This window comes from Python bivittatus, unplaced genomic scaffold (genome assembly GCF_059951505.1).
Source record: "Python bivittatus isolate LINGU-HERP-01145 unplaced genomic scaffold, Pbiv_v1 ctg000480_np1212, whole genome shotgun sequence".
NCBI classification, from domain to species: domain Eukaryota; kingdom Metazoa; phylum Chordata; class Lepidosauria; order Squamata; family Pythonidae; genus Python; species Python bivittatus.
The window spans coordinates 1,177,516-1,189,818 of NW_028277075.1; the positions used below are offsets into that span (position 1 = coordinate 1,177,516).

Consider the following 12,303-nt stretch of genomic DNA (forward strand, 5'->3'; position numbering starts at 1 on the left):
TCTAGCACTGTTTTCCTCTAGGTCCCCTCTCTTAATTAATGTCATCTCCCGGGGTCCCAGGGGGAGGACTTATCAATCACCGACCCCCTCCCAAGGATAACAACTCCCCATTGAAAATTTGACTTGCCCCAGCTCTGCTGGGATTTAGGAAAGCGATTAAAACTTGCCTATTTCAGCAAGCCTTTGAGGGGGAGATCAATTGTGTGGAAGTATTGATTATACTGGTGGTTACGGTTCCAGGTAAGTTATCACTATCTGTGTTAAAGCCAATGATTAATATTTTTAATTGTTTTAATCCAGTTTACATATAGTTGAATTGTAAAGTGCTCTGAGTTAGTCTATGTTTGGAGTGGCATGCAAGCTTAGTAGAATGAATGAATGAATGAATGAATGAATGAATGAATGAATGAATGAATGATCTAAGTTTTGCTGTGACAGTTCTGCATTTTTGAGAAACTGCCCAGGTGCTGGGTACATTCCCCCAAACCAGGAAAATGTCACTGGGTCCAGGAGTTTATTTATTTATTTTATTAATCAGATTTATACACTGCCCATCTCACTGTATAAGTGACTTGAGGCAGCTTACAAATAAAAAAGTTCATCCTGTCCAGCTGAGAGCAGCAGCAGCAGCAGCAGCAGGCACGTATAAGCCACAGTGCAGGCCTGCAACTTCCAGGTCTGCTGCATATGTAGCCATGTGAATATATGCTGCCATCTAGTGACCATCTGGAGTTTTGCAGTCCAGATATAGTAGCCTGAACTAGAGTACCTGTTCGAAGCTGGCAGCAATAGCCATAGAAACGGCATCAGGTTACCAAATTCTTTTCATAGCACCTGGGTTTTTCATTAATCCAGTTTGGGGGAACCTCCTAACAGAATGTGAGATGGAAAAGAAGATCTATTCCTTTCTTCTTTTCCTGAATGACAGCTAGAAGGATCTATTGCTTCTCACTCATTGGCTAACTTGCCTTGACCTGGAAATGATTTTGTCCAAAATGTGCAAATAGGAAAGGTCTAGAAGTACAGAAGGCTGCTTTGTTATAAAGAACTTTTTCCACACATTAAATTTCAAGTTTATTTTTTTATTGCAAATTTTGCCCAGGACTCCTGGGAAGTTGAGTTATGAATTAACATTAATAAATATATGCATTTTTATAAAAATTAATATGTCCCAGCTTTTATTCTTGAAAATTTTATTGCCCTAACAAGGGGCTAAATGCCTCTTTCTCTGCCCCCACTTTCCCTCTAAATGACCCCCTGGCCCTCTATTATTTTGGTAGGGTTAGTTTAAGTAATAGATAATACCTACTTTGACTTGTTCTCTTTCTGTGGGTATCTAATTAGAGCTCAGTACGACAAATTATGTTAGCTTGTGCTTAAAATACAAAGTGAAGTCCTTATAGCTGGCTTTTTGCCTTGAGCCAAATAGAATGTCAAGGACTTTTAAAAATGCACCAATTATAGACTGCTGCTGTTATTACAAAAGTGGAAAGGGTGAATCTATGCAAAGTTAGCAGTGCTAATGATGCAGTGAATATGTAATAGCAAAAAAATAATGTCTTTGATAAAAGGAAATGAAAGAAACGCTTTCAATAGGTGGCAATGCAGAATTATCACATGGTGAGGTATTTGCATGGAAGCAAATTTTCATACACATTCCTGATTCTACTGAAGGGCCCCTGAGGGCAATTTTCCCACTGTATCCACTCATTATAATAATAAGAAAAAGAGAAACTTCCATATAATTATAATTATGGGTTCATCCACAGCTAAAAAAGATTTTCGTCATCGTGTTAACATACCAGTGCTTTCCTAATTGTGCTGTTCTTAAAACGTGTTTCATTATTGTTCACATGCTGTTTTCAAGGGATGCTATATCTTCAGTCCTGCACTGAATTTAATTTCTGAGGCACAGCACAGCACAGCACTAGCAGATAAAGCAAGTGAGAAAACCAAAATGTCTGCTGATACACTTGCTCGCTCCAATGCCAAGGCCGTGAGGTAGCCTTAGAAGACTTTCTATCTTGCTTCCTCAAAAAGCACCCTGGGAAACCTCAGTCACATCATATTTTCAGGCAGAGGCATCTGCAGGATCCACCACTTTCATCATAAGGATGAAGGCAACTGCACCATTGCCACCCAAGCCCTGCCCCTTTTTACATGGAAGTGACATCATGTTGCACATACAGAAGTAGAGCTGGCATCAGCTTTCATCATTTGCCCTCCATTTCCTACCAACCCTCTCTATGGATGCCACTGCCTTCAAGATGATTCTGAAGAAAACACAGCAGTGGATTATTAAGGCATATCACTCAAGACCTAGGTGCTCTGGGAACTACAGAAGGCTCCAATATTTGGAAACCATATATTAGGTAGCAAAGAAAGCCATGCCATGGATTTGCATCCTTTTCCCCATCAATCCCTAGCCTACAAAAGCCTTTAGCTTTTGTTTTACTCCATTGCAGAATAAGTCACCGGTTTCAATCTGGTATCTACCAAGATCCCATCATTTCTTTCCTGGGCACTGAAAGCCCGTTCAAAATATGTTCTTTAATACAGGTATATGAAATCTTTACCATTGTGTAATCCATGTACCTAGTGTTCCTTCTGGAATTTTATGCAAAATATCTGCTTTGGATTTTACCACCATGAATAATTTGGCAACATTTGCAAACTAGGCTACCTCCCTATTTCCTGTGATCCAATTCATTTGAGGTTAACAGAAATAAAATTAAATTCAACAAATAAATTTGTGAGTAATACAATGCTTGAAATACCAATCTGCCTCCAGTGTGATCATTATCTATTCTACTTTTAGCCCTTTTACATTCTCTACCAAGGCCTGTCTTTTGTACAAATATGTCTCTAGAGGGGTAGAGGAGTTTTTGGAAGTGAGAATGACACAAGAAAAGAAGCAGAAGTGTGCTAGAGGGAGTGATTGCTAAGGACAGAGCCATTGGGAATGAGCAGCAAAAGAAATGCAAATGGAGTTGGGTTTAGAACAAAGAAAGGATGAGATATAGGAGGGAATAGGGTTGAGAGATGTAATGTGCTCTGAGGAAAGGATTAGTGTAAAAATAAATATGTCTACTAGCTTTCCCCAACCTGCTGGCCTCCAGATAGCAAAGCTGGAAATTCTGGGACTTGAATTCTAGCACAACTAGAGGGCACTGAGCTGGGAAGGCTGGTAAATAACAGTATACATGTTAGTAATCTGCTGTGGTGCGTATTTGTTTCCTTTACTCAAAGATAGCAGTGGGTATTACAAAGGAATAATAAAAGATGCGAAGTTTGGAAGTGGTGGCGGTGGGGAAATGGGAGGTGTAGTGCAATTTTGTATTGCAGATTTGAGTCATTTACAAGCAATACATGTCTGAATACCAATAACCAACGGCCTTTGTGCTTTCAATCATGTAATAGTTATGAAGCATTCTACGGTCAATACAATAGTTATTAAAAGGTACTGTGGAAATAAATCAGAAATGTATTTCTTTTCATCCCTGCGTGCTGAAGCAGAATAGAACAAAATCTCCTAATAGATCTTAGTGAAATGTCATCAGATTACCATACATGCATATGCTCCATACTATATTCTTTTGTGTAAGCTATGTTATAGAAAGCAAAGAAAAAAGGTGAGAAGCAGTAAGCAAGAGAAATTAAAAACATGAGATAAGAAAAAGAAGGACTCAGTCCTCATTCATACAGTCAGGACCAGAAATATTGGAACAAGGATAACTGTTTTGGCATTTGGCCTCTGTACACCACCGCACTGAAGTTGAAAGGAAACACACCCAGATGTGAGCGAAGTCAGGACTTGCAGCTGTAATTCAAGGAGTTTGACAAAAGTGGGATACTAACCATTCAGGAAGTACAGCCAGTGGCATACACCCCCCCCCCCAAATCATTGGTGGCTCATAAGCAATGGAACAAATGGTTGACAAGCAGCTGCATGGCCAGGTGTGGCCTGTTTCCTGGGTATCCCAAAACCAATCAAGCAGATAAAAGGACTGGAGGTGGTTCTGAGTGTTACATTTGCATTTGGTAGCTGTTCACTGGAACTCCCAACATGAGGTCCAAAGAGGTGTCCATGCGAGTGAAGGAGGACATCATTAGGCTGAGAGAACAAAATAAACCCATCAGAGAGATAGCAAAAACCTTGGGAGTAGCCAGTACAACAGTTTGGAACATCCTGAAACAGAAGGAATTAACTGGCAAGCTCAGCAACAGCAAAAGGCCTGGAAGACAACGGAAGACAACTAAAGTGGATGACCACAGAATTCTACTCATGGTGAAGAGGAACCTTTTAACAACATCTAGCCAGGTCAAGAATGCTCTTGAGGAGGTAGGCATGTCATTGTCAACATCTACAGTCAAGAGACGACTTTATGAATGTAAATACAGAGGCTTCACAACAAGGTGCAAATCACTGGTAATGCTCAAGAACAGAAAGGCCAGATTAGACTTTGCCAGTAAACACCTAAAAAAGCCTGCCCAGTTCTGGAATAAGATTCTTTGGATTGATGAAACCAAGATTAACTTGCACCAGAATGATGGGAAGAGAAAAGGATGGAGAAGGAAAGGAACGGCTCACGATCCAAAGCATACCACATCATCTGTCAAACATAGTGGAGGCAGTGTTGTGGCATGGGCATGTATGGCTGCCAATGGAACCGGGTCACTGATGTTTATTGATGACCTGGCTGCTGATAAAAGCAGCAGGATGAATTCTGAAGTGTATAGGGCTATACTTTCTGCTCAGATTCAGCCAAATGCTGCCAAACTGATAGGAAGCCACTTCATATTGCAGATGGATAATGACCCAAAACATACAGCAAAAGCTACCCAAGAATTTCTCAAGGCAAAGAAGTGGGATGTTCTTCAGTGCCCAAGTCAGTCATATGATCTCAACCCAACAGAGCATGCTTTTCACTTACTGAAGACAAGACTGAAGGCAGAAAGACCCAGAAGCAAGCAGCAGCTGAAGGCAGGTGCAGTAAAGGCCTGGCAAAGCATCTCGAGGGAGGAAACTCAGCATTTGGTCATGTCCATGGGTTCCAGACTTCAGGCAGTCACTGACTGCAAAGGATTTTCATCCAGGTATTAAAGGAGATCCTTCTGTTTGTAATGATGTTGGTTTGTTCCATTACTTATGAGCCACCAACGATGGGTGTGTGTGTATGCCACTGGCTGTACTTCCTGAATGGTTAGTTCCCCACTCTTGTCAAACCCCTTGAATTATAGCTGAAAGTCCTGACTTCGCTCCCATCTGGGTGTGTTTCCTTTCAACTTCAATGTGGTGGTGTACAGAGGCCAAATGCCAAAACAGTTATCCTTGTTCCAGTATTTCTGGTCCTGACTGTACTTATGATCATTCATGACCAAAACACCTCAACATACTTGTTTTGTACAGGTCATTCAACTTTTGTATTCAATCCACATTCATTCATCAAATTGCAATCCTTCATTAACATCGATAATTAAAAGTTCTTCCTCCCCCAGACAAAATTTGATTGCTATAATGAAAAAAGTTCAATCCTTGTGTGCCAAAGAAATGTGAGTTCTGTTCTGATAGTTAGAAGAAATTCTTGGGCTAAGTGTGTACTCAGAAGCAGATACTAGTTTCTAAAATGTTTTGCAAACTGTCCTGGGGAAAAAGTTTGTTTGGAAAAGCAGCGTGTGATTTCTTAAACAAATCAGATGAATAAATCATATGCTGCATCTGGCTCCAAACAGCACACCTGGAGGTTCTAGTGAACAACAACAACAACCTGTCATTCCTGATGCCTGTCACTCTACTCTGACTATCCTCCATTGCCCAGCCTGGTGCTTCTGGATGAGATGGGCCATGTTGGTTGGGAATTCTGATGAGTGCCAGGTTCAGAGAGGCTGATCTGTACTATTTATGCCTTCACTCATGTCTTACAATCAGTCCTATGAACATCTGAGGAAGTGACAGCTCTATAATGGGAAAACAAAGCTATAGGTCAAATACAGATGAGCTGAAAGATCTGATTCAGAATCAGACTCAGGCTTTAAGAAAGAATAACTGCTCATTGAAGAGCTGGGTTATTTGAAGAAGCATAGGCATACCCCTGCTGGTTCCTTGCAGAGTATTTCAGAAGCCTTCTCCAGACTGATGCCAAACTGAAGCCAAGCTGGGCAGGTTTTGATGAGCTTCTCAAGGAAACTGTTCCTTTGCAGGCAAAAACAGTTCCTCAGAGCAATAGGCTGATTTGATTCTTCCTCCTCCTCTCCAATCTCTATAACAGGCCTGGGAAAATAAAGAAACAAACCCTTATCAGGCTGTTAATGGCAGCTTGTCTTGAACAAAAAGTTATATATTTCTCTGTGTGAGTGCGTGTATTACCCAGATGATAGAGCTTGCAGTGATTCAGTTGGGATTAATTTCAGATACACTGAATTTATGTTCCTCAAGCATATAACTGAATCAGGTGCACCTGATGGCTGCAGGATTAGTGTAATTTAAATCTACATCGCTGTCTAAAGAAAGGCACACATTCAAATGCAAGCGAGAATGTTTGTGTGAGTGTGGAAGGGGAAATTTTAAAAAGTTAAAATGGCAGTATAGTGTATCCACACATTATTCTGGGAAGCTCAGTGGATGTTCTTAGGACCTTTGCAAAATGTACATATCTTCTATGTAATCTCAAGGTCAATTAAAACTGCTAAGAACAGCTTGTCTGGTACTTCTGAATCAGAAGGATAGAGCATGTTCTCACCAGGACGCCCCAAATCTTGTTGTATTACAAGTTTGCTTGATATCTGTTTTGTGTACTCAAACACCTATCAGTTTGTCACAATAGATTCCATTCTGCAAACAAAGCAGTATTCTGCACACGTCCACCTTCACATCAAATTGCAGTTTGAGACGATTATCACAGAGGGCAGGTTACAGCAGGCCAGAACTTAAGCAAATAAAAGTGTTAGTGAGTCCCCATAGAGACTCTGCAAGAAGATCATTAGCAATTTAAAAATAAATACTCAGATTGTTTTCTGTCTAAAGTTAGATTTGTTCACAGATGCGAAGAGTAGGTGGAACAGCATTTGCAGAGAGTCACATTTTAAACTCCCCCTGCCCGCCTGTACTATTATTGCAAGAAAACTACGTGGTGGTACCAGTAAACCATGGTGCCTGAGCTTGTTGGAGGAAAGGAGAGATTTGGAGCCAAAAGATAATGAGGGAGGATCTCAAAGGTGGGCAGCATTCTGCTTTACGATGGATAGTCCTGTATTTCAAGAGTCAGAGTGGATGACAGCACTTGACACTGGCTGATCTCGACACAGCTAAGTAGATTTGGACCTGGTTGGTACCTGGACCAGAAACCACTTCTATTTGTTGCCAAGAAAACTACACTGATATGGCCGTACAGTCACCAGGAATCAGGCTTGACCCAAATAAGCCTTTACCTTTGCCTCTTTTACAGGTTGTAAGGTGACAACCTACTCCTTGATGGCATCTCTGTCTAAAGGACTGTTCAGTTTATATCTGGCTTAGAGAAGTTTTCGGAGCATCCTTACCGACCTGCCAGAAACTTACCAATTCTCACCCAGTGCTTATGTTTACCTCCCCCATCTGTTTCCACAGTGAAGAAAAGCCACAATTTTCCTGAAACTCCACATTATCATGTTTCTATTACTTCTCTTTTGGTCGTGCTTCCACAGCCAACAGGAATGGTCTGTTTTTCATAGGAGGGGTTTCCTACCATATCTGGCTCCTTTTTCTGTCAGGCAAACCATCTCATTTCCTTATGCATTACGCCCAAACGAGCTTCTTCTCCCCAGTGCAGAGTCCAGTGACAGCGAACCTATGACAAATGTGTCAAAGGTGACACGCCACGACGTTTTGGGTGACATGCCAGCACTCACCAACACCCGACAACTATTCTCCCTGTTTCAGTTACCAAAGAAACTGAATTTGTTTTACTCGTATTTCATTTTGTAATTATTTGACGTTTCTTTATTTAATACATAGCACCACACATGATTAGACTGTATTTTTTTAAACAAATGAATACGTAAAGAATTGTTTCTCTTTTGTTTGGGGGGGTGGGTGACATGCCAGCAGAGTCAAGTTAGGCATATTCCAAATTTTTGACGCGCCGAGCCCAAAAGATTCGCCATCACTAGCATAGTCTCTTCTTCATGAAGATTCTAGTACAACAGTGTTGTTTAGGGCATCCTTCATTCCCATCCCCACCCCCTCCAATTTCACAACATGCTAGCTACCATGATGACTGCCAGTCATTAGGAAAGGCTTTTGAACACATGTTTGCTATCATGCTGTCCAGATGGCTCTCAGGAAAGCTTCTGAGGCTTTTAAATCAGTGTTGTCCAAACTTGGCCACTTTAAGATGAGTGGACTTCAACTCCCAGAATTGCCCAGCCAGCATGGCTGGCTGGGGAATTCTGGGAGTTGAAGTCCACTCATCTTAAAGTGGCCAAGTTTGGACAACACTGATTTAAATGCTTTTCTCATCACCACCCAGGGATATCTGCAGGGGTCAAGAACTGTAACATGGCAGATGCTGCCTCATGATCAAGGCCCACTCCTTTGTAGGTGCATGCAACTCATGGATTGAAAGGGTGGGGCTTGGATCATGGCCCTCCATCTTGCAGATTTTGATACCCCACTGGCCCATGGATGACGCTATCACCAACTTCATAGTGGCCACGATTGTTTTTTTTTTCTTTCCCCAGACCACTAAGCAAATATATGCACAAATATATGTCAGCAAACATACGTGCTTGGGAAGGAAACACCAGTATGTTTTCAGCTATTAGTCAGTTTCGATATGAGCGCCAGTCTGGTTTGGTGGTTAAGGCACTAGGCTAGAAACCAACAGACTATGAGAATTCTAGTCCCACCTGAGGCACGAAGCCAGCTGGGTGGCCTTGGGCCAGTCACTTTCTCTCAGCCCTAGGAAGGAGGCAAGGGCAAACCATTTCTGAAACCTTGCCAAGAAAACTGCAGATTAGTCCAGGCAGTCACCAGGAGTCAACACTGACTTGAAGGCACAGGCACACACATACACAGCTTCAAGATATCAATATGCCCATTATTATAGTGCTTGAAACATTTTGGCTTGATTTAAATATGTCTTGTAAAGGCTTGGGATCAAGAAGGATGGAAAATCTGGAAACTTCAGAGAGCCAAGAGGAGGGAGCTTTGAAACTGCCCATCAGCCCATATATGAGATATATGCCTCCCAACATATAATTTTTTAAAGCATATTGTATGATGATTTCCCTCTTCTGCTCATTTTTCTAAGGCATTTGGGGGGGGAGGGTTGATGAGGCAGAGGTGGCCACTGTGAGGGCTTAGCTTTCCCTTGGCAGACTTGCTCGCCTTACTGGATTCAGTGCAAAGTATGAATTCCAAAGGGAAAAGTTGTTTTGGATATAGAATTTGCAGGAGAGAAATCACAGGCATGGGAAGAGATGAGTACCCATTGCATCTTTCACTCCTCCTCCATCCAAGATCACCCATTTTCAAAGCTGTATATGTTCTATTTTAAATATTATTTTATTTTAATATTTTAAATTTTAAATTTTAAATCAGCGAAAGGGCTGCAGCTCAGTTGATACCCCTGTTTCTGCATACAAAGGGCCTCATCTTCAATCCTTGGCATCAGCCATGGAGAGGTTTCTGGCTGGAAGTCTGGAGAGCTCCTGCTATACAAGATACCAAATGTTGAACTAGCTGAGCTGATGATTTGACTAAGGAAGTATCCAATGGGGAATTTATTTTATTTTCTTCCAGAACAGAAGAAAAGCCCTGCCTGATCTGAAGAGAAGTCTACCTAGTCCAGGATCCTGTTTCCCATACCTTTCCCAGCAGCTAGCATTCAGATTCCTGCTGCCTTTGATCCTCAAAGTTACATGTAGCCATCCTGTTCGATAGCCATCATAGCCTGATGAAGATAACTTTTGTCTAGTCCCCTTTAAAAGCCATATGAGTTGGTGGCTGCCCCCATCTCTTGTGGTAGTGATTTTTTATAGCTTAACTAAAGACTGTGGGAAGAATGGGGGGGGGGGGGGCTTCCATACACCAGTGTTAATCTACCAGGACAATGTATTGTTTCTTGGCAGTTTTTATAATGCCAAAGAGGTCCCATCTGAAATGTGATTTGTCCCTCCCTCCTCTATCATTTTCACAAAGAGTATTCTTTTATTCCTTGAATCAGCTTTGTCAGGAAGTTCCTGCTGTGGTTCAGCAGCCCATGGAGGTAGTTGGTGGTCCCCTGAAAGGAACCTTGCCCTGCCCGGCCTTCTGCCTGCAAACATGTTTGTCTATCCCTTTCCCCAAGAGGTTTAACATCTTTTTCATGGAGCTTCTAGCGTCCAGTCCTATCAAAGGACATGGGAAATGCCAGCATGGCCCCATCACATGGGTGCCATCCCCAGCATGGTTCAGTGTGCAAAGGAGGTGAATGAGGCCCAAAGAGAGAGATGCCTGCGTAGAGATCTTTTTCAATGGCACAGACGAAAGCTGTCTTTTGCATTTGGGAAGGCTTGGAAAAGAGAAATGCAGGTGGCCTAGAGATTCCCTCTCTTTTATCTGTCCTGGGTTTCTTATTGCTGCAAGGATATCCACAGGGAGGGGTGGTTTAAAAATTCAAGATGGCAGCCACAACCATATGATTAAAACTCTGCCCTGTTTTACGCATATCACAATGCATATTAGAATAGGGAGGGGGTTTGATTGCATGGTCAAGGTTGTCATCTTGACTTTTGGGACCTCCCCTCCCTGTGGATACACCTGCAACAATAAGAAACCCAGACTCTGTTATTATGAGAGTGACAGAAAAAAAGCTTGTCTTTCTTTACATTCCTTGATATCATGATGCTTACCTAGGGATCTCTATCTATTTTATCTCCACAACACCCCTGAGGTAGGTTGACTGAGAAAGAGTGGAATTCCATAGTTCAGGGTGAACTGAACCTAGGTCCTCCAGGTCCTAGCCCACTTCTACACCACACTGGCTTTTAATGCAAGTTAAAGAGTGTCTCCTTCCAGTTCAGCTTCTCTTCTAGTAGCCACATCTGTGTAGCTTTCTTGGCAGCAGTTCAGAAGAGGATTACCACTGCCTTCCTCCAGGAGGTTTCTTCAACTTCCAGTCTGACCTATAGCCTTATTATTCCCTGGAGGTCTCCCACTCAAGGACTCTGGCCGGCCCTGCTTAGCTTCTAAGTCAGACAAATAATAATAAATATATACCAGCAATTTGCTCTTGAGCTGGAACAATTTGTGTTTGTGACATAAAGCAAAAACTGGAGCCAAAATTGTAATAAATTTGGAAGTGACTTTTAAACATTAAATACAGTAATTAGATTTAGAGTATACTAAGTAGTAATTAAAAATGCATGCTGAATTTAATTCAGAATATATGTGGAGGAATAATTTAGATAATGATATGGTCGTATTTCAAGGTAAGAGAGTTGCAGTTTGGATCAGGCATTTATTTAATTAGGCTTTGGGAACTGCTTGGGTTCTGAATGTTGGTATATTTGCTTGCTTGATCATTTTACTTCCCATGTGCTTCTGTGGGCAGTGTCAGGCATGTGATGCTGGGGGAGAGGACTCTTCCCACCTGAAGTGAATCACTGAGCTTTTTAGCAGGAGGGTTGAGGGTATTAAAAAAAGTCAAGATGGTGGCTGTGGCTGTGCAAAAGCCTTGCCCACCTTTTACACACACTGTGTGTGCAACATGTATGAAAAAGGGACAGGGCTTCAAGGATGCAACCATGGCCACCATCTTGACTCCTCCTCCCCCATGGATGCTCCAGCTTTTGGGGATAGGGGCTGAACCTTCTTGGAACCATAGGTAGTCACCCTATCCCAGAATGCTTGTATATTTCCTAAGGCGCAAACAGGGAGTGTATTGGGAAGGTTTGAGAGTCCTGGAATTAGGAAAGTCCTCAAAGACTCTGAAAAACCTAAGGAGAATTTAGTTTAGCATTACAGCAGAGTTCAGTGCATTTGATACCCATCTCCTGATAGCCATAACATAAATAAGAAATCAATCAATAAACCCCATAGAGGGAGGAAAAAATACAAGCTTAGAAATCTATCATGAAGATGGGGAAGTTGTGAAGTTTCAAAATAGTGCTTTGCTTCAGAAAAAAAAAATACAAAATGAAGTAGCCCCCTGCTTAAGCCACTTTCTTCAAGGCAAGACCACTGGTTGAGGCAAAGCACCTGAAACACTGAGATGCACTGAAATGGAGCAGGCCTATTTTACATAATATCTCATACATCACACAGTATGCCACAGGTACAAT

The 12,303-nt window shown here is 41.8% G+C and overlaps 1 protein-coding gene across 3 annotated transcripts in view; it reads right to left on the minus strand.

Annotated features, from left to right (window-relative positions):
- RIN3 (Ras and Rab interactor 3) overlaps positions 1 to 12,303 on the minus strand; it is an 87,844-nt gene that overhangs the window by 50,529 nt on the left and 25,012 nt on the right. For 2 of the 3 annotated variants that reach the window (XM_088145225.1, XM_088145224.1), the window contains exon 2: positions 6,091 to 6,271. The exons of the other annotated variant lie outside the window; for it this stretch is intronic. In XM_088145225.1, coding sequence (XP_088001351.1) covers positions 6,091 to 6,271 — 181 coding nt within the window. The remainder of the gene's footprint in view (positions 1 to 6,090; positions 6,272 to 12,303) is intronic. 3 annotated transcript variants of the gene reach the window in all.